Source organism: Ictidomys tridecemlineatus, chromosome 2 (assembly GCF_052094955.1).
Source record: "Ictidomys tridecemlineatus isolate mIctTri1 chromosome 2, mIctTri1.hap1, whole genome shotgun sequence".
NCBI lineage: Eukaryota > Metazoa > Chordata > Mammalia > Rodentia > Sciuridae > Ictidomys > Ictidomys tridecemlineatus.
Genome location: NC_135478.1, coordinates 198785218 through 198808759, shown reverse-complemented (window position 1 = coordinate 198808759; position 23542 = coordinate 198785218). Strand labels below are relative to the sequence as shown.

The window sequence follows — 23542 nt, the reverse complement described above, 5'->3', positions numbered from 1 at the left end:
AAATATGAGAGAGAGACAATTATTTTAGCCATGTTACAACTTCAAGTATTGCTTCCATGAAAATTTCCCTTTTTGGTAGTTCTTATGTGCAGGGCAATGAGATTTTTCTATGGACAGTTCTATTTTCCCTTCTTAAGTCTAGGCATTGATTCACCATAGATTGCTCTGTCTCTTGATTTAACAGCTGTATTGAAGTACACTTTGCATAAGATAAACTATAAATATTTAAACTAATAAAATTGATGTTTTAACATTTGTACATATCCATGAAATTATCACCATGATCAAGACAGTGAACATATTCATCATCCCCACAAGTTTCGTCGTGCCTCTTTGAAGTACACTTGTTCTTCCCATGCTTCTAAATCCTCCAGAACAACTGATCTGCCATTACTATGTATTAGTTTGCATTTCCCAGAATTTTACTTTAAATTTAATCATATATCAGGCACTATTTTGATGGCATTCTTTTATTCAGAATAATTTTTTGTCAATAGTGCATTCTTTTGTATTGCCAAGTGATATTTCATTGTATGGAAAGTGGAGGTGAAATGATCGGGTTAGGAGAGTCTTAATCAGTGCATTGATCCACTTGCATGGGTGGTAATTGTAGGCAGATAGGGTGTAGCTAAAAGGGGTGGGTCACTGGCGAAGTGCTTTTGTGGTTTATAGTTTGTCTGGTGAGAGGAGTGCTCTCTGCTTCCTGGTTGTCATGTCCTGACCTGTTTTCCTCTGCTACACCCTTTCACCATGATGTTCTGCTTGCCTTGGGCACAGAGCAATGGAGTTGGCCTTCTGTGGACTGAGACCTTTGAAACCATGAGTTCCAAATAAATTTTTCCTCCTCTAACATTGTTCTTGTCAGATCTTTTGGTCACAGCAGCAACAAAACCTGACTAAAGCAATTATTAAAAGATCATAGTGTTACTCATTGTGGTTTTAGTTTGCACTTCCTTAGTAACTCCATATGCTTTCAATTTGGATATTTTCTCTGATGAAACATCTTTTACCTTATTTATTACTATTATTATTTGTAGATGGATGGAACACTTTTATTTATTTATTTTTATGTGCTGCTGGTGAGGATCTAACCCAGTGCCTCACACATCGTTAGGCAAGTGCTCTGCCACTGAGCTACAACCCCAGCCTCCCTTATGTATTATTTTTAATTGAGTTGTTTATTGTTTCATTATTGAGTTTTGATCATTCTTTATATGTTTAGGAAACATCCTTTATCTTGTATCTGACATAAACTCGATTGAGTTTTTAATCTCTCTTTTGGATTTTTCTTTGATCCAATGGTTATTTAAGAGTGTGTGGTTTAATTTTTATGTATTTGTGAATTTCCTTATTTTCCATTATTTATTTCTAGTTTTATCTCCTTGTATTCATAACATATATTGGTATGATTTTGATCTTAAATGTGCTGAGACTTGTTTTGTGGCATAACAATCTATTCTGAAGAATGTTCCATGTGCACTTGGAAGAACATATATTCTGCTGTTGGTTGTCCTGTACATTTGCTAGGTCTATTTGATGTATAGTATTGTTCAAGTTCACTGTTTTTTTTTAATGATTTTCTACATGGATGTTCTATTATTGAAAGTGAGATGTTGAAGTTTACTGTTATTACATTTCTCCTATCATTTATCCATTCAGATTTGTCCACATTTGCTCTATATACTTAGGTACTCTGGTGTTGAGTACATATATATTTACAATTGTTTTACATCCTGTTGGATTGACACTTTTATCATTGTAGGAATGACCTCTTATCTCTAGAGAATTTTTAAAATGTGAAATCTACTTTGTCTGATATAAGTACAGCTCTTCTTGTCTTATTTGGTTATCAGTTGCTTGGGTATCTTTTTCCACCTCTTTGCTTTAAGCCTACATGTGTCCCAAAGTAAGTTTCTTATAGTGTATTTTAATCTTGCTTTTTAAGAAAATTATTCAGTCACATTGCATCTCTTGGGTGTTGATTTTAATTCATTTACAAGTAAGTATTTATGTGAGGAAAGGGTTTACTATTCTCAGTTTGTTAACAATTTTCTGTTTGTCTTATAGTTTCATTTTGTTTTTCTCTTTGGTTATTTTGAGTTTTGTTGTTTGTATCTATAAGCTTTGTTGCATTTTTCTTTTTCTTTTGTTTAACTTCCATGGATATTCTCTGTTGTTCAGGTGTAGATTATGTAAAATGCCTTATAACATTCTGTTTTAAGTGGGCAGCAATTTCTCTTACATATAAAAACTATCTACACTTTTCTCTCCTATCCCACATCGTATGCTGTGGTATCACAATTCACATTTATACTGTGTGTCTATTAACATAATTTATTTTTACTTATTTTTAGTGGTTTTGTCTTTTTAGTTTTATACCCGAATTAAAAGCTTTTTAATCACCCCATTATAGTAAAATAGTATTCTATTTTTGTTCATATGTTTATCTTTACCAGTGAATTTCATGCTTTCTTTTACTCTTCTGTTGCTGTTTTATAATTCTTTCATTACATCTAGAACTCCTTTAGCATTTTTTTCTTCTTTTAATTTTTTATTTTTAATTGTTGATGGACTTTTAATGTTTATTTATTTATCTGTGGTGCTGAGAATTGAACCCAGTGCCTCACACATGCTAGGCAAGTGCTGTACCACTGATCCACGACCCCAGACCCCTTTAGCGATTCTTATAAGTCAGATCTAGTGGTAAAGAACTTCTTCAGTGTTTCTTTTCCGAGAAAGTTTTTCTTTCTCAATTTCTGAAAGACAGGTTTACCAGGTATAATATTCTTGGTCAGCAGTCTTATTATAGTACTCCTTATGTCTGTACAGATTGTACGGAAAAATCTACTCATAGTCTTATGGACATTCTTATAGATTTCTCTTGTTTTTAGCTTTGACAATTTGATTATAATGTGTGTTTATGGATCTCTTTTGATTATCTCATTTGGTGTTTTCTGGGCTTCCTGTTTCTGAATATCTGTTTCCTTCCCCAGATTTGGGAATGCAAGACCCTAAGCAATTTAGTGAGATCGTATCTCAAAATTAAGACATAAAAAGGGCTGGAGGGGCTGGGGTTATAGCTCAGGGGTAGAGCACTTGCCTTGCACTTTTGAAGTATTGGGTTCAATCTTTAGCACCACATAAAAATAAATAAATAAAATAAACAAAGATATTGTTAAGGGGGGGGGGGGCTGGAGATGTAGCTCACTGGTAAAATGCCCCTGGGCTCAAAGTTCCTCAGTACTAGGGGAGAAAATTCATGTATTGGTTCACTGATATTATCCCATAATTCCCTTTAACTATCTTTTCTCTTTTTCATTTTTAAAATTTTATCCTTGTTCCTTTCACTGAGTGATTTCCATTGAACCATCTTCTAATTCACTAATACTTTCTTCTGCTTGGTCAAGCCTGCTGTTGAACTACTATATTGAATTTTTCAGTTCAGATGTTATATCCTTCAGCTTTATCATTTCTGTTTGGCTTTTTTTTTTTTTAATTTTTCAACCTCTTTGTTGAGATTTTCACTTTGTTCGTACATTACTCTCCTGACTTTGATAAGCATCTTTGATTGAAGATTTTCAGTTCTCTGTTGGGAAAATCACATGTCTCCATTTCATTAGGGTTGCTTTTAAGAGATTAATATCGTTCTTTTATTTGGAACATATTTCCCTGTTTCCTCATTTCTTAACTCTCTGTGTTGGTTTCTGCACATATGACAAAATAGCCACCTCTTCTTTGTCTTTATAGACTGATCTTGGATAGGTGGTGAACCTTACTAAACACCTAGCCAGAGATTCTGAATGTTTCTTAATCTGTTTGTTCATATAAATTTTCATCTTTTAAAAAAATTAAAGAATAAACAAGTTGTCATTTTTTTTTTCTTTCTTTCCTACCAGGACTCTAGAGTATTCTAAGTCTCATAGGTGCCCTGAGAAAGATAAGAGAAGAGCTAGTCCTGCAAGTAGCTGCTGGGATAATTAGGATGCTAGATGTGTGGTCCAATTTTCTTCTCTCCTTAGGAAAAAGTTGGAAGCTAGAGTTATCACCCACTTTCTCTACATTGAGCCAAGGAGCATACTTGTGACAAAAGCCTGTATGTTTGTTCAGATGCATGCTTTTTCAAAACATTTTTGTCACCTCCAGAAGTCTACCAAATGCCAGTCCCCATCAGCTCTCAGATATAGTCAAGTTAGAGTCAATCTCCAGTCTAATAACTAAAATAGTTGGGGTCTAGATGAGTTATTCAGTTCCTTCTAGGGAGAAGCTAGAGGCTAGCTTTTATGGCTGGAATAAGTTGCTGGGAGGAGCCACAGGAAGTATCCACTCACTCATTCAAACTCCTGGGAATTGCCTTCCCTGTCAGTTCCAGGAAACTCAAAAAGTTGAGATACTAGATGTGCAGTGTAACCGGCTCCAGGAGAAACTGGGAGCTGGGTTTCATTGCTAAAGCCAGCTGGCAGGGGGAATCATGAGAAGAGCCTGAGAGCCATTCAGAACCACAGCTCTGTTCTCTGGAGACCTTGGGTGACTAGTGAACACTGAATTCAGCAGCTTCAGAATAGATGAGTGAGTAGCAAACATGACAGTTGTTGCTTAGAAAGAAGCCTTGTTTTTATCACAGTAGAGCTGGGTATTGGAACATGTTTACACTCCCAGGGACCACTGATTGCCTGCCTTTTTGGCTTCCAGGTGCAGTCTAGTTAGGGTCCATACACTCAGGTAACAGCTAGAAAAGTCAAAGATCTTAATGTACAATCTACACCTTTCCTGGTAGAGCTGGTCTTTATTGCTCTTATGCTCTGTGCTGCTCAAGGGGTAAAAGATATGAGAAGAGCTTGAATCTCTGTTTAAAGTTCCCTCTTCTTTCTCTGCAACCCCAAGGGGACTAGTGAGCATTGGGTTCCATCAGCTTCCAGAGATAGGCACATTAAGAATCAGTGCCTTTGGTAGCAGCTGTAAAAATTGGGGCACTAGATGAATGATCCAAACCCCTTCAGTCCTCAGGGAGAAACTGAGAGGTGAAGGATCCCCTCTGATTGAATGGCAGAGTGCCAGGGATGGAGTTTATGATGAGAGTACATCTCTTCTTACTGATTTTAAAGTGGGAATTTTCTCATTGTCCAGCATACAAGAGTTTCTCAACTGGTTTCTGAATTTTTCTCAGGGAGAATTGATTCATGTATTTATTTGGTGCTTCTGTGGGTGGAGGAAATGTCCTGAGACTCTTGTTTTGCCATGTTGCTGATGTTCCCCCACAAGAATTTTCTGATACCTTTTTATTGATATCAAACTATGAATATTACTTGGTTATGTGTTGGATATATTATAATGGCTATAAATCTCTTGAAATTTCTTCTGAGATATAATCAATTCACTTGAAAAAAGTTTCAGTCTGTCAGTCTTGCTTTCATGTTTTCTTTTTTTAAACTAGCAAGGTCAATGAATTCCTAAAACTAAAGCAAGACTCTTAGGTGTGTTGGAAATAATTCCCCATAAATCTTGAGGTTTTCTCAGGTTGATAGAAACAGGGAATATTCCTATTCCTGTATGAATGCCCAGAACTGTTACCTATAATTCTAGACAATCCTTCCCTTAGTCTGAGGTAGTTTCTGACATATGTGCATTGATTGGTAATGAGCTAAATACCAATTCTGACTCAAGGGTCAGAATTTTCATTTTGTGGAGTTACCTTCTCTGCTGTTTTGTCCTGTCAATTCTAACAGCCTGGTCCAGCTCAACCTTGTCTCTTCAACTTAGGAATTCTGCTGGATTTCACTTGAGTTCTTTCCCTGCATCATGGCCTGGAATTTCTCTCAATTCAGAAAATAGGGACAGCAGGAAGGTTCAGCTTGCTTGCTTCCCCCTCTTTCATATATCCCTGTCCTTCATCACCTGACCTTTAGTATCTTGTAAACTGTTCTTTTGTTCAAACTGCTGTTTATTTTTTAATTTTTTCAGTTGTAAAGGTTAATCTGGTGCCCATTGCTCCATCTTGGGACAAGCTACCAAAGGTTTGTTACTTGATTCTGTATTTATATGTTAACTACATGATCAACACAGCAAATAGCAGCAGAGAGAAATACAGGAGATAAGAGACCTTTTAAAATTTAACTTCCAAACAATCACAAATAAAATGAGAAAATAAGTGAAGCTCAGCTCGATTTTTACCAGGCAAATACTAACAAAGGACTGAAAATGCTTTGTTTTCTTAGGCTAGTATAAATGGTTAAGTGAACTGAAAATGCTGGAAGGGAAAAAATAAGACGACAGGATAAAAAGAGCAAGTTATAATGTCATAAGAGAGAAAGAACAAGATCTCTCGTCTTCCAGGAGATGGACCCCATCTGCCTAAGTGAGGTCGGATAGGAGGGAGGAGAGGATTCCCAATTACAACTGGACACCAATGAGCAACAAGGGCTTTTTGTAGCTTACCACTCCGAACGGTTAAACCCAATGACTTAGAGATATTTAGTGGCTTTCGATTTCGTTGAAGCCTCATGATTATGTTTTCTATATAGGTTAGTATATTAAATTCTTGACATAGTTGTTTGAGTATTTGTAAGCAAAGAGAGAATGAGGGAAAACTGAAGCTGTGAACAAAGATCTGACAGTTCCTCCCCTGGAGTTCCTGACCTTGCTAGTTTAAAAAGGGGATGTTCCTGGATGATCACCTCTTCTCTGAACTCTCTTCTTCTCTGCATTCTTGGCTAAAAGACAGGATGAGTATTTCTCCCACCGCCTCCCAAACTTCTCCAGTGAAATAGAGAGGTCACTCTGTCAAAAGTAGAAGTAAAACCAATTTTGAAAGGATACCATAGAAGCATATAATCTTCAAGCTGTTGGTAGGTGTTAGAGAACACCTAACTGGACCACTCTGGAGGTCTCTTCACATTTTAAACTTGTTGCCGTTTGCCTAACAGAACTGTAATAACCTCAGTAGTCTTTGATGAAGAATTTTATTGTTGTTGTTTATTTAAGTTTTGTCAAATTTCTTTTTGTTTCGTTATGGTGGTGGTGATGCTGGAGACTGAACTCAGGGCCTCCTACATGTTAAGCAAGTGCTCTACCACAGAGCCACATCATTACCCTTGTCAAATATTCTTATTTGTCTTGTTTAGATCTCTAGTTGAATTAACTTTCAAGATTTCCCATGAAACCATGTCCTGAGAGAACTTTCTGGAGAGTCATGCTATGTGGGTTGTGCTCTTGAGCAACTTCTGCTTCTTCAATAACATTCAATCATACTTTCCCCCAAAATGGAAATATGGGTCAGCATCTTGTATCGTGTGTCTGTCTATCAAGAGGTGATAGTAAAAAATGAAAATCAAAAATAAAAAGGAAAAAAGAAGAACGCAACTAGCAGCTGGAAAAAAAATGTGATAGTAAAATGCTTTTGGGGATCTATAAATATAAGTGAATTCTGACTCATGAAAGGCTTTAATAATTTGGTTTTAACAGGTTCAATCAAAATCCCATGATTAGAGAGAGAAGAAGCTCTTTGCTCAGCTCTTAACAATAATCATTTATTTGTCCCCAAACATTTCTTGAAAAGCTCCTATTTTGCCAGCCTTTATCATGTGCTCTCAAGAATCTTGAGTAAGCTATTAAGAGATATTTTCTGTTCCACACTAACAACTAGATTAGATTTTTAAAAAGACAATACTTCATTTTCAATCAATTTCAGAACAATGAAGGCCAGTTGGTAAGGAGGTGTGTTTTTACTGTGGTGCTCAGAAAATTCTGTAATTGTGTAGTTTTATGCTAAAAATTTTATGGAAGCTTGTTCAAAAATACCAAGTAAACAAGGGCCATTCCTAAAAAATGTTTTATATCATATTGTCATTTGTATGTAATATTGGGAAAAAACACACTTAAGTACCATCTGTCATTATTCTGAACTTTCAATTTCCTTATAAAGTGGACATTTAATAGCAGAAACTTCAATGATGTTGCCAAATTCCATTATAAGCACGACTACTTTGACTTGTCCTTCAAACCCAAAAATTTTGCAAGATTTATTTTTGTTATGAAATTCAAGGCAAACCTCTTGACTGTGCCTGTTGACTGAGCCAGAATTGACATTTGCTTCTGTGCAAGAAAAATGCTTTAACTGCCAAGCCAATATCTCTGCACAATTAGAAGCAAATATCATGGCAATGAAGTAAGTACTTCATAAAATGATCTTTAGCTGTGAGCATAGAAGAATGGGAACTCACCTTTTTTTTTTTTTTTTTTTTTTGGTACTGAACTCAGGGGCACTCGACCACTGAGCCACATCCCCAGTCCTATTTTGTATTTTATTTAGACACAATGTCTTACTTTTGCTTGGTGCCTCACTTTTGCTGAGGCTGGCTTTGAACTCATGATCCTCCTGCCTCAGCCTCCTGAGCCAACGGGGATTACAGTTATGTGCCACCACACTTGGCAGAAACTCATCTTTCTTGGGGGTAACTTGAAAAGACCAGCTACCAAGCCACTTCTTGGTATTTGGAGGGAGGCATAACTCTGAACCCAGATGATAAATCAGCATGTGTGTGATGAGGGACCCCAGAGCCAGGTTCTTCCTTGGTGCCATGCCCCGTCCTTACTTTTCCTCCCTGGGGTGTCCCCATGCTAGCTCCAGAACGCTATCCTGGAGATGTCACAGTCTGACACCAGATTACAGTAGAGCACATTTGGGAAACAAACTCTTTGTCATTTTTAAACCTCTTTCGTGTTCCGTGAGCATCTTTGCCCTTAGCCCCTTTTTCTATGGATGCAACTCTTTCTCTTGGGGCTCTCAACAGGAGGTTCCCTAGGGATATCTTTAGTTTGTCTTTTCCCCTGAGTGATGGCCTTTCAATTGGAAAACTCTGCCACAGATCCGTCCATTACAATTTCTACCCAAAGCAGATCTCTCTAGATTCCCCTGTCTTCCAGCCATGCCACTTGCTTTTCTTATGAAGCATGAAGCCTTGAAATCACCTGGAACCCGTTCCTTTTCTTTGACTCTCCATATCAAGTAAACTACTAAAGTCTATCCTTAAAAATTTTCAAGAGTCTCCAAAATGCAGCGTTTCCTTTCTCTTCTTAGTGACTTCTCATCATGCCAGACCAAGTCTCCATGCCTCCTTAGACCACTGACTACAAACCCAGTTGTTTTTCTACTGCTCCTTTGGAACTGACGCTTTGCTTACTTTCTGTGGTTGGTTTCTGAGTCTACCCTCTCCTCCTCCTTGGCTTGTGGATCCTTTCTGTATTCCCCTCCTCTCTACACTCAGCTTCTAAGGTCCAATCACTTCCCACACCTAACATCTTTGTCAAGAGGGGGATTTAGATGTCATTTTTCATGTAGCTGTCATAATAATATGTTTTAAATGTGGCTTTACAGCTGTCACTTTCTTACTTGGTGATTTTCCATAACTTGTCATTGTCTATATAAAGTCCACATTCTTTGGCCTGGTTGGTATTGGAAGACCTCTAATAATCTGACCTCCAAATCCCTCTCTAAATTTATTTTCCATAGCCCCCCCCCAACTCAAAACTTCTATTCTGAAGGACTTTGGAACACAAAATAGGAATTCAGGTCCTAGATGTTTGTATATCCAGGGCCAGCTCCCTCGGACACTGTCCCTATCACTGAGTTCTGCTTCTCCTTCAAGGGTCACATCAGGCTCTCTATTTGTAATGAAACCTTCCTCACTCATCCAGTCATCTGCCCATTACACTCTCCTGTCCCTGTTCTTATGTGACCTCCTTTGCTGGCTGGTTTTATTTGCTGCATTTCATTCTTATTATCCTTTGGAGGTATATGTTCTATTTCTTCATTCTCCTTGTGGATCGTGTCTTGCTCAAACACTGTGGTTCCTGATAAATCATGTTGACCGGGTAGTTCCTTTACCATTTGTCCAGGACACTATCCCACTCACATAAAAAAATAAATATGTTGTACTAGGAAGCAAATGGCACTATCTTCCCCGTCATCCTAAAGGGCTCATCTTTGAAGAAGTTACCCCAATAAATTTTAGAAGCAATACAAGCAGAATCTCTGGCAGTATTTCAATGTACCCTCAGGATTAAATACAGGTGAATAAGCAGGAATGAAAATCCAAATGGAGTGTGGGCCCAATACAGTCATGTTTTATTCCTTGGCCTTTACCTGTTCTGGCATCCAGCCAAAGAATTCCCTATCTCTGAGAGCATCTGTTCCTGGTTTTGTCTGTTTGATTTCCTTGTCTAGAAATTTCCCATTATTGCAATGACCCCTTTTAGCTTCCTGGTGTTTTTGAGCGTCGAACACTGACTTCTGACCCACCCTCCTGACTCTGCCACCTTATCTGCCCACATTCTTCTCCTGCCACCAGGTCTAGCCAATATGCCTTCAGCACTATATTTTCCTGTTATCGGACTCTCTGAAATTGTCACTCAAGGTCATATTTTGAGGGTCTTTTGTGAGTCACACTTTTTAAAATTTGGAGACTTTCTTAGATGACCAAGGTGTATTTTAATTCTGGCTTGTCTGTGTCTTGGTACAGGTTCTTAAAATTTTGACATTTAAAAAAATGCTAACAACTTCAGGTTGCTTCTGTCTTATAAAATTATCTACGAATATCTATGATGGGTCAGAAGAGTCATTAACTAAGAGATGAGCCTCTGTGAGGATTAGCTGATGGTATCTGTCAAATTTGCAGGGCAGCCCTCTTACTCAGTGCCTTAGCTGTCAAAGCCAGCTCTCCAGCACTGATGTGTTCCTCTGAGTCCATGGAGCACAGTAGTCTTTGCATAATTTTCTTCATGTTTCTTAAATATTAAATATATAAACATCTAGTTTGCTGTATAAAAATTCACCATTGCCTTAAATCAAGTATCAGAAAGTGAACGGTATAGATAGTGTCTAGCTGAATCAGGAAGAATTTGATGATGTCCATGCTAGTGCTAGGGGACAGGCTCAGGGATTCTGAGCTGTCAGCTGATGAGGTCATTGCCCTTGAATTCATCCTTCCACCAGAAACTTGGTTATTGCTCAGGACTCATATCATCAGTGATGATTAATATTCCTGAGGAAAGCACTTCTCTGTTTACCACTGGAGAGTAAAGAAGAATTAAGCTTGGGACAGCGGGATATTACCAGGCCAAGAGTGAAGTTGGATTCCTACCTCACACAACACACAAAAATTAACTCAAAATAGATGAAAGATCTAAATGTAAGAGAGAAAACTCTTAGGAGAACACAGGCATAAGTCTTAGGGAACTTGGAATGGGAAAATACTTTTTAGATATCCACTAAAAGCAGAGGCAACCAGTAAAACAGAGATAAATTGGAGTTCATTAAAACTAAAAAATTTTACATTTGAAAAGACACCATCAAGGAAGTGGAAGGGAACTCTGAATGAGAATGAATTTACAAGTCACATAGCTGATAACGATCTGTATCCAAAGTATTTATGAATTTCTTACAACTTAGCAATAAAAAGAAACCAATTTAGAAAGGGACAAAGAATTTGAATGGGAAAAATAAGCACCTAAGAAAGACAATGGACATCATTAGCATTTGAGAAATTTAAATGAAAAGCTCCAATGAGGCACACGTCATGCTCACTAGGATGTTATGATTTAAAGAGACAGATGACAGTAAGGTTGGAAGAAGATGAGAAATTAGAACCTTCATAGATTGCTAATGGGGATCTAAAATGATGCAACCACTTTGGAAAACCAGTAATTCCTCAAAAGTTAAAAATAGAATGACTGCATAGCCCAGCAATTCTAGGCATATACCCAAGGGAATTGAAGCCACATGACCACACAAAAACTTGTACACAAATATTCATAGCAGTATTATTCATAATATCCAAAATGGAAACAATACAATTTTCTACCCACTGATGAATGGATTAGAAATAATGTATGTCCATACAGAGGAATATTATTCATCAATAAGCAGAAATGGTATACTGATACATGCAACACCAATGAAACTAAAAAATAAAAAAAAAAGAAGTGAAAAAAGTAAGACATAAAAGGCCACATATTACATTATCTCATTTATATGAAAGTAGACAGAAAACAGATCATTAGTTACCAGAGTTTAGGGAAAGAGGAAATGGAATTGACTGCCAGTGGATACAATGTATCTTTTGAAAGGGAAACAGATTATATAATTAGATAGTGGCCATGGTTGTACAACTCTGCAAATGCCCTAAAAACCACTAAATGGTGTACCTTATCTTTTTGTGGTCCTGGGGATTGAATCCAGGGGCACTTTACCACTGAGCCGAATCCCCAGCCCTTTCTATTTTTTTTTTTTTTTTTTTACTATGAGACAGGGTCTTGCTGTGTTGCTCAGGCTGCCCTTGACCTTGCAATCCTCCCAAGTACCTGAGATTATAGGCATGCACCTCCATGCTTGCCTTAAAGATTATACTTTTAAGAGGGGAATGTTCTAGTAGGTAAATTTTATTTCCACAAAATAAAATTAAGGCAGTCTTGATCTTAACTCCCTGATCAAAGAGCTCTGCTTCCTTTTGCCTTCCATCCAATCACTTACCCACCCAAGTTCTTGACATGTGAAATTATTTTCCCACTTAAAATCTTCACCTTTATTTGTCAAGGCACTAATCAGGGGTTTCTGTGAAATCTGGTGGGTTTTCACTAGCCCATCCCATGTTGGCATGGACCAGTGTCTCTCATATTTCAAGATGCAGGTGCAGTGGCTTCAGAATTGTCCCACTGGGGTGCCCCACTTTTGCAAATACCTCTATGCTTTGCCCATTGTACTGAAAAGAATATTTGAATATTAACAATGTCTTAAAATATCAATAAGTTTTGCCTTCAAATTTCTTTCTTCTTTGAAATGGAAGACAAACCACATGGTAAACATTTATTGGAATTCCAGGGGTAGTAGACATGTTGCTCATGCTGTTAAATAATAGGAGAGAATTCTTTTTTTCAGTGTTTGGAAGTAAGTCTGCATAATAAGAACTTTCTCCAGCTTTGGTGGATATTATTACAGCATGCTTAAGTTATGCTTTAGGCTTCCTCTTCCCCAGGTAATGAAACTTTGTCAACAGTTAGCAAAGCCATTGTGGGTAGATAGACAAAATCTCAATTGAACCAGAAACAGAAAGGGGAATGGGGACAGTGACTCAAGGAGGGAGCAATTTTCTTCTTGAGGTCAAAGACAAATGTCCAGAATCTGGGGGGTGGGGGGGGGATTGGATTATGCTAGTGGTAAGCTAGATATCTGTGCATGCTGAGCAGTTCCAAATACCTTCTCCAACTTAGCTTCATTATTTATTCTTTATCAAGGCCCAATTTTCATTTCATCAGAAACATTTAATTTTGGTACAATATGGCCAGCTTACTCTGTGAGTTAACATGTCCAAGGAGAGAGGAAGATCCACGTCTTTTAAGGGAGCATTCAGCCTCAGCCATGAGAGAAATGTGGGTCTTTTTTTAAAAAAAAAAAAAAAAAAAAGTCAACTTAGGACAATATCACTTGAGGACAATATCAAGTCAGCTTCTGAGAGACCTGTTGTTCTGTTGCCCAGTATGTCTGGATTCTTTACTTGACTTCTTAGTTTTAGATCTAGGACAGATGTAAGCTGTTTCTTCACATTTTTTACACTCCTGTCCTCTTTATCCGACACTCATCTTCTTGCCCTCTCACTTAGGTTGCTTCATAGAGCTTCATAAACTTGGTCTAGGAACATCTTCCTTCTGTGGCGGCACTAAGCCATGTGCTCTAGACTTTGACTAGGAGATGGGAAGCCCAACTGATTCTGGTAAAACACTGAAGTCTCTCTCTCTCTCTCTCCACCGTCTAATATTTCTAAGCCAGTGGTGTTCAACCTTCAGTGGGCCCCAGAATTCCTGGAGCTGGTGAGGAAGAGAACATGGGCAGGCTTATTAAAACACAGATCACTCTGTCCCACCATAGATTTGGGGTGGGGACTGTGAATTTACATTCTAACTTCTTCCCAGGTGCCTCTGATGCTGCAGGTCAGGGACCATACTCTGGGAAACCCTGCCCTGGCACTTCTCCAATTTGTATTTTCTCTGTTCTTATTAAGCATGATCACAATTAATCCAAATAGATGAGACTTACATAATTTTTAGATGATATTGATTTTTATGTGTTCTTATATAAAATTCTATAAATTTAGTTTAGTAATTAAAAAAATCACTAAAGTCTATTATTTCGGAATGAATTACCAAGATAAAAATATGTAGTATGATTTGATTAAAAAATGCTACAACAGTCAGGATGCAGATCATTAAAGTCTCAGTTTATGCTTTTATAATATTTCTTCTTTTAACCTCTTCTCTTTCCCCCTCTCTCCCTTCCTTCCTCCAACATTTATTTAGTACTCTCTCTGTATCTGACACTTAACCAAGCCCCAGGCTACAGAGATAGATTAGTAAGGGATAAAAAGTAAGTTTGCAGCCAAGATAGGAAGACAGTCATGAAAAGCAAGTGAATACAGTGATATGTGTCATGGGATGTAGCAGAAGTGAGGATGTGTACCACAGTGTACAGGCACGGCATGGGCTGTGCAGGAGGGGTGGCAGGATGGCAGGAAAGATGTCCACGAATCCTGAACTGAGAAGCCAGCATGGAACTTATAGTCTAATCAGAAAGAATGGGAATTATAATAGTATTAATAGTTCAGCAATCCCTCCCCTTTGTTCAGTTGTTTAACTTGCACCTTTAAATAAAAGAATTATGAGCTGGTAAAGCCTTGAGTAAAAAATAAGAAACATGATACTTAAAAGTTCATACTTTAAAAGAAAATATCTAGTACATACTTGAACTGTCAGACATAGTTAGTTAATAACTTTGTCGGCTGATAAATTGTAGAAATATTTTAGGGAAATTGAAGAAGGTCTATATTACAAGATCATAACACATGTGTTCTGGATCAACTGAGACGGGCAGACCCTGGGGTGGTGCAGTAGAAGGCCATCAGTGAGGGAGGACTCAGTGGCAGAGCAGGAGGAAAATCTTTCTTGTGAAAGGGCGCCACCTTCTGGCCAGCCTTTCTGGGATGGCTGGGACGTGGGCTTCCCCTCAGAAACAGATCCATTATGCCCTGGTCATCTACTCCAGGACACTTCTCAGGAATCCTTTCTTCTGCTTATAAAACGAACACATGTTCTGGACCTCTACTATGTTAGATTGAAATAATGGTGCCTGCATGAATGGGTGGTTAGGAGGCAGTAGAAAAAAAAATAGCAGGGAAGAGAATCAGCACATCACTTTTTTGAAGCACATGGCCCTTGGAATTACTGTTGAATAGAGCTAAGGCCTGGGTCTTTTCACTTGCAACCCTTGCAATTTCAAGCACAATTCTTAGCATCACTGAGCCTCAGGACTTTGCTTTTTTGTTTTTGTTTTTGTTTTTTCTGTGAAGTTGGAATATGATATGAAATTTTAATAAGGACAAAATAAGATAAAAGTATAAAAAGTGTGTAACATATTGTTACTAAAATGACAGCAAAATAGCCACACACACAAAAATCCTTTAATATAAATGCAGTTTAATCAATCTGGACATTATATGGAAAAATACAGTTATCTGCCAGTATGCTTAAAAGTATTACAATGAGTTTCTCTACAGTTATAAATTATTTGAGACAGACTCACCCTCAAGCCTGAGAACCACAAATTTATCAATGTGTCAACCAGTCCACGTACTGGGAGAATCATATGACAGCAACTCAGCTTTTATTTATATTTAGTGGCTTGGGTTGACTCAAAAGCACAGCATCCTTGAGAAAATGGCTAGAATGTTATAATTATTGAAATTATTCAATTATTATTGAAACAAGAAAATATTTTTAGTGGAATAAACTCATTCACGCTAAGTTTTGCAAAAAAGGAAGTTTCACAGTTATATTTTTAGTGAAAGCAAAAGCTAAATGGACTGTTTCAAGCAGTCTGAACCTATATATATGCCCGTATAAAAAGAAAAATGGAAATGTGATCCCTATATTTTATCATCAGGGATAATCTTCAACTCTACTGCCTTAAAAAAACATGAGTTTAGAATATTCATGAATCTGTCTTCTCTAATTTTTAATGAATATAAGCATTATTATAATTTTAGTCAAAAAGATAAAACTAAAATAGAGCTGCTTGGGCCAAGAGTCACTTGTGAGATGACAGACACCAAACTACATGCTTTGCAAGTATTAGCTTGTCTGATCCTCACAACTCAGGACGCATTTTACAGACAAGAAGCATGAGGCTTAGAGGGTTTTCACTTGTTTGGGGCTTTCACCTATCATTCATTCAGAGCAGGGCTTAGAACCCAGTTTCTAACTGAGATCCTTATGCTTTGCTACCTCACTAGTTGTTTTTCATTTGCCATGATGGATTCCAAGTTACAGTCAGCCTCCTACTCTCCAGAGCCCGTATCTTGTCACTCAGCAAGACAGTACCTTCAGTGAGATGTCCTCAAATCCCTGCCTCCAGGTATAGGTATCACTGAATCAGAACCTAGAAATGACTGGCCCTCATACAGATGCCCATGGAAGCTGAGGGTCCAGGGTGCTATCTCTGTGTCCGCGATGGCCCCAGATTGAAGCAGTAGAAGTATATTCCTGGACCTTGGCTAAAGACTAACCTACAAGGGCTTCAGAAAGGTGCTGGGCAATGGAATGGCAGAAGAGGCTTTGCTTCAAGAAGTCCTGAGGCGTCCATCCATGTTTTCTTATTCATATGCATCAAGAAAGAGCCTTTCCTTCAGGAAGGAAAACAATCTTTTCTTACCCAAGAAGCTTTAAAACTAATAGCTTGAATTTCTTCCTTTGAGACTTTGAGCCTTTTACCTGGTTTGATAATTTTGTTGCTAGTACATTTTCTGTGTTTCTCCCTAATTCATATGAGGGAACTATGTGGGAATGCTGGGTCCCACCCCAGCCCTCCTGTGCATTCTTGTGGTCCAGAGTTCTAAATGTTGGGCTCTTGCAGCCTGGGCTTCCGTGATCTCTGGCTACAGCCAAGCTTATGTATCTGCACCTTACCACCAGCTGGGCAGTTTCTCTCAAGAAGTGTTTGGTCTGTTGGCTTGAATCTGCTTCGTGCACATCTTAGATCTCACCTCAACTGAATTAGTGACTCATAGAAAAGAAGAATTTTTGTTTCTCTAGAATGCTTGGAAATTAATATTGATACAAAAATTAATATCAGTATGCTTTCTCTCCCATAACTACTAAAAATAATTTAAAGAAAAATAAATGAATCTAGGCCATCTGCTAGGAATAAGGAATCATGGTAGTATGCACAGGGTATGTTTCTATTGATCTTAGAAAGCTAGGAAGTGTGGGATTTTGTCTCAATAGTTGCTAGACCTTTCTCTATTTTTCTCTCACAGAGACATACCAATGTGTCTCTGCCTGGAAACATTTAAAAAATAGAATATGTCTAATACTAATACTAAATCTGTATACTACAGGTAGTGTTCCAGAAACTGTTCTAAGTATGTATGTGTATCAATTATGTACATCTGAATACATAATGTATGTGTGGTGAATGGATAATAATACCTAAACATAGCCCATGAAATGTGTATTAAAAAGTACTATGATCTCCATTCACAGATGAAGAAGCTGAGGCACAGAGAGCTCAGTAACTTTTCAAGATGACACAGCAGGCAGTGATGGGACTGGAACCTCTGTTTACCCCCAGACAAGGTCCCCCCATAACTGGCTGTTTCTTGGGTGACCTAGGAGGCACTCCAGGTTTTTGTGGTCTCAAAGAACCCTAGGAAGGAATTTTTCTTGGTGTAAATTGCACTGGACCAGGACTTGGGTCAGTGGTATATATATTTGGGGAATCGATATTATTTTAATCCTAATTCTACTGCCTCTGAGCTGTATGCCCTTGGTATGTTCCCTGAACTGGATCTCACTTTCCTTATCTGTAAAATGGAGATGATAGCTTCTGTCCTTACTTGCACAGAGGGGTCATGAGGACAAATGACATGAGGGATCTAAAGGCACCTGGATACACTTGAAGTGTTGCGTAATCTTTCAGAAATGATTTCCTACGTGGTCACAGTTAGTTTGGGAATGCCAAGCTACAACTTTATCCGAAACCACATAGTATGGCCCTCTGCACACATCAGAGCTATATTAACATCTTTCAAAATGTGGAGGGTCTGCTTCAGACTTATCTGACATCATCCCACCAATATGGGCCAGGGTGGGCCAAGAACCCGAGTGTCAGACAGCTCTGTCATGACCTGCCTCTTGTACTGAGAAGTCAAGGTAGTTTGGGAATTGCTTGTTGTAGTGATCTGTTTTATTCCTGATTGCTATTCTGAGATGAAAGACTTCCTTCTCTAAGTTTTGTCCTTCATTACTTACAGAAGAAGACTGCATAAGCTGGGCGTGTCAAAGGTCACCCAGGTGGATTTCCTGCCCAGGGAAGTAGTGTCCTACTCCAAGGAGACGCAGACCCCTCTTGCCACACATCAGTCTGAAGGTGAACTATTCCTTTTGCTTACTTTACTGATTGTTTCTGCAGCGATTGGGAGTGACATCCTTCTTATTGTTTGCATATCTTACCATAAGCCATCTTCATAGGGTAGAGACACAATGGCACACAGAAAGCCCAAAGCACATTTTTCCAGATTTTGAAAGCTCTGGAGAGGGAATTCTGTGATACTCCTCCAAGGGACCCATGAACTTTAAAATGAATAACTAGTGAGATCACCCTATGTCAAAATTATGTGAGGAGGGTGAAAATCATCAAAGTCCTGTATAAGTGACACTTTGTGAATATTGTAATAAGAGTGTGTACATTCAGATTCATCTTTGCAAGGGTCAGCAAACCCCACAGTCTACCACCTGTTTATAGAAATCAAATTTTATTGGGATATAGCTACCTCCAGCTATTTACAACTATGGCTCCTTTCTTGACACAGTGGTCAGATTGAGTAGGCATGAAAGAGAACTTTTGACTCACAAAATATAAAATTTTTCGTCCTTTACAGAAAATCTGGTGACCTCTGATTTGCTTGGCTAATTCGGATAACATTACATCATAGTTTCTGACTTTAACTTAAAAATTTTATCCATGAAAGCTTTACGTAAGTGAATTGAACTTCCTTCCTCCTTTATGTGTACCAGAAAATACCAACTGAATAATTCACATGCAAATCACAGTGAATCATAAAAAAAAAGTCACTAATAAGAAAAGTTGAAGGTGATAAATCAAAATGCTTCCTAGAATACAGACTGCATCAAAGCTCAATTACATTGAAGTAGATGTTGGAGATATGCATACTGAAAATAGAATTGGTAAAAGTCATACTGTTAGAAAGTGACATTGTGTATATAGCAGAGCAAATTCTCTCTTTACTCATCTTCTGTTATAGTTTGGCATAGTAAGGAGGATATTAGAGTTCTGGGTTTGTTGTTGTGGTATAGTACATAGTCAACAAAAGTCCCAAGAATAAAAATGAGGGCTGGGGATGTGGTTCAAGCAGTAGTGCGCTCACCTGGCATGCGCGGGGCACTGGGTTCGATCCTCAGCACCACATAAAAAAATAAAAATAAAGATATTGTGTCCACTGAAAACTAAAAAATAAAATTTAAAAAAAAAGAATAAAAAATGATTAGCATTTCCTGCTTGATTTACAGCAGATATCTAAATCACTGCAGCTCATGCAAGCTGCAAAGATTTTAAATCTCGATTCTAAACACATATTGTCAAAGGCAGAATGAATCTTAGTCCTTGAAGGTCAGTGCTGCCTACAAGCCTCCTGAAAAGCTTTGATCACTACAGGTGTTTGGGGGACAGTTCCTTGGAAGCAGGGCCTCCATTGTTCAAGCTCTATAGGGAAAAGAATTTTCAAAGCAGAAGTGTAGCACCCTCTGGTGGTGAAATTTTGAACAAACCAGTCAACAAAGGAGACCTGTATGTTAAAGTGGCAGAAAATACCAAGTTAGAAGAACCTTTGGGAGTTCTATCCATGGGCCTCCAGACAAGAACAGGAAGAGAATTAAAAAACAGCCTCACCACCCAACCAAAACATTTGTTTGAGTTAATTTGCTGCCAGAGGTATTTGCAGAGCTGTAGTCGGAGGTATGTTTATTTAGCCCAAAATTTGACCCATAACATAAAGTTCTACAACTGAAACAGGAGAAGGAGTGAATTGTTTTTTTTTTTTAAATGTGTGTACTCAAGATATTGGAAATGGTACAGAAATATTTACAAGGGAAGATAAATTAAGGATGAAAAGGCATCAGCTCTAAATTTTTGAACTGGAACACATCAAAAGGAAAAGCCTGTACATTTCATTTTATTACTGCAAAGAGAGCTGGGGAGCCCTCATTATGCTGTGGTCCAAGCAGCAGGAAAGGAGGAATTTATTTCTCAGCTATTGGCAGAAGTTCTTTCTGTTTTGTTAACAAGACCCGTAGAGCTTTCTTGTGGTGATAGACATTTAGATGGTTCAAATTCCACATTACAGATTTGAACCCAAAGCTAGCTACCGTAGCTCTTGACATTAAAGCCATCCCTGATGGGTTTGGATAGAAAAACCCTTAGATTTGGGTTCAGTGGATTGTGCTGTCACCACAGGCATTGACTTGACCTTTGGCTGCCTGTAGCCAGTAGGCTGTTGAGATGCCTGGCACCCGCCTCTCACCTGCTGTGTGAAGGCAGCTGGCAGGAGGAGAGGGCGCAGCGAAGAAAGTCAGCAGCGAGGTCCTTCCACGTGGCAGATTTGAGTTGGCTCTCCACTTGGGGTTTGAGCCATGGCAGTGTTTTCATGACAACTGCAGCCTTTCAGAGACAAGAACACCAACTACTGAGTTTTAGGACACAGTGAGGGTCTTGGGTGGATAACGTTTGTAGCTGCTGTATATATAAAATCCACTTTACTGCTCATAATATATGAAAGCCTGATGATTATTTTTTTAAGTCACTGTTTGACAGTGGACAGTTTAATGATATTCAAACTGGTGATCTCAGAGCACTGATTTTGTTCTACTTCTAATGGATTTCAAATGTAGTCACTTCCTACACATTTCCATTTTATTATTATTATTTTTTTAATGAAGGAGAAGGTACTTTGGATATGCCAAGCTTAAGCCTCCTTTCTCTGTGTGCTCTGTAATGAACATACTCTTCATACTGGCATTAACTTGGGATATAATGATCCGTTTTTGATAAATACTCCAAAAAATGATTTAAACTAGAAAGATTTCAAAATACAGTCTCTAATGAATACTGTTCTTTCAAATAAGTTAGACCTTCCTTGTCTGCTTAGGTCATTAGTTGTAGGGAAAGGAGCCCTGAGAATAGAGAACACTGATTTGGAGCAGGCTATCTCTACCCCCCAAACATTTTAAACACATGCTTTTTATTTCCAAGTAGTAAGGAAAGGAAAAAAAAAATGGTTCCCTGCCAAATTGCCTCGGCTTTGCTTATTATAATATTTCCCTGGATTGTCCATGAGATCCTGGGGTTAGGGAGCCAGTCTTCTGTGTGTTTATTATAGTGAGTAAGTGACTGGGCTCCTAATAGGCACCCCACAAAGCTGTTGAGTGACAAAGATGTTGCCAGGCATCTCTAGCAGCTCCAGGTTCTGTATGGCTCCCAGGTATGAGACTTTCCTAACCTGCTGGAAAGACGCCAGCCAAGCTGAGTGGGGAGGAAACTTCTGCAAGCTGTTGATCGTGTTGAAGAGTTCTCTGAATGGCCTCTCTTCTTCCTGGTATCTTACAAATGGCAACTTTGTCATCACATTTAAGCCACTGCCTCCCTGTTCTTCCCTCTTATACCTTGTTTCTTCTACTCAAGAAATATCAAACTGCTTGCATTTTTCCAGGGTATCCTGCGGGCTCATGCCTTGGTACCTTGACGCATTCTGTGTTCCCTGCCTCAAATGGCATCTCTCCCATGTGCCTTCCTTCAGGAGTGTGTTCAGTGGCCAGCTTCTCCTTGGTAATTCCTCTTCTGGTTGACATTTCCCTCGAGCTGCTGGTATAATCTGTTTCCCCCTTATCACACTGTATTTAATTATTATTTATATGTGTACCTTTTAGTCTGTGATTTCCTAGAGGGCAGGATGTGTGTTCTTTACCTTTATACCCAACACAGTTCCTGGCTGAAAGAAGGTGCTTACTAAACATTGATGCAAAAATGAAGAATGAGGTGATGCTAGAGTACTAAAGCTATAGAAACCCCACACAGAGAGATGGAAGAAGGAAGAGGAAATACTGTATATCAGCGAGTGTGATCCATGCATCAAGTCTGCTCTGGTTTTCTGACGTTCATATGGAAAAATCATGTGGGTGAGATTCTGTGGTGAGGGGAGGTCCTGTTTCTGTTTCAGTCAGGCCTCTGTTTCAGGCTGGTGCAGACATTGACTACGCCTGAACATGATAGTTAGGAAAACTGAAGGAGAAAATCACTGAGGCTGCCTGGGTTGGCTCAGGATAGAGCAAAGCAGGCTTTCAAGACTTTGCTGTGCAGAGATGCTACTTAATGTAATTTGTGTGTAAAAAGAGCTGTGCAGGCAGGTGGCTAAGGAAGGTTCTTGTTTCACGTTTGAACTTTAAAAAATATATATTCTCTTTTAGATAGAGAAATGCTATTTTGACTTCCAATCCTCTCTATACTCACTATAGAAGCTGCACACAGAGAAATGATTGCTATAAAGGAGTTAGAATAGTCTAGCCCAGTAGAAACATGTGTCACTGTTAATTTTAAAAATCTATTTTGTTTAATGCCATACATTCAAGAGGTTGTTATCTTAGTATATAATCAGTATAAAAATTCTCAAGGAGATATTGCACCTTCTTTTTTTATACGGCATCTTCAAAATCTGGTTTGTGCTTTACACTTGCCGCCTATCCAAATTCAGACCAAAATTTTTCATCAAAAATTCTTGAACCAGGGTTGGATCTCAAAACTTTGCAATTAAAAAGTAGATTCACATACTACTGTTGTTCCTAATATGTTAAAAACTTTTCTGACAATTGAATCAGATGTATATTTTAATATTTAAACAATTAATTGCAGTTAAATAAACATAAAAATGTAGTGCCTTGGCTACATTAGCCATGTTTCAAGGACTTAGTCACTGCATGAAGCTAGCAGCTCCTGGTGATCATTTCACAGGTTGAGCAGTGGGACCCAGAGAGCCAGCCTGCCCTTCACTTCACCAGGCTGGACAGTGGGCTTGGGTGAGAAGACCACCCAGGTTCATAGGAAAGCTGAATGACAGTATTCTGGATTCTCCTCCTTTTTGAGAAATCAGCCATATCCACGTAGGCATTAGATGGTTTGACTGAAGCAAATCTGTCTCCTATTGAGGCAGCTCAAGCCTCATCGTTTCATCCCAGAAGCCAGTGTGGGAAACCTCTGAGTTCTCCCTTCAGAGTCCTGAGTGTAGGCATTGGGGATATCCATCCCTTTCACGCCATCTTCCTGCTGTCAAAAAGGACCATCAGAGTCCATGCTTGACCTCTTGTCACTTATCTCCACCTTTACTGCTCTCTTCTCTCCCCTCTTTCCATATGAGACACACTAGTACTTAAGTTTTGA

General features: G+C 38.5%; 1 protein-coding gene across 5 annotated transcripts in view; it reads left to right on the top strand.

Annotated features, from left to right (window-relative positions):
- Nucleotides 1-23542, top strand: part of Dync1i1 (dynein cytoplasmic 1 intermediate chain 1) — a 293572-nt gene that overhangs the window by 57001 nt on the left and 213029 nt on the right. For all 5 annotated transcript variants that reach the window (XM_078040389.1, XM_005331795.4, XM_005331801.4 and 2 more), the window contains one exon: nucleotides 18351-18466. In XM_078040389.1, the coding sequence (XP_077896515.1) occupies nucleotides 18351-18466 (116 nt within the window). The remainder of the gene's footprint in view (nucleotides 1-18350; nucleotides 18467-23542) is intronic.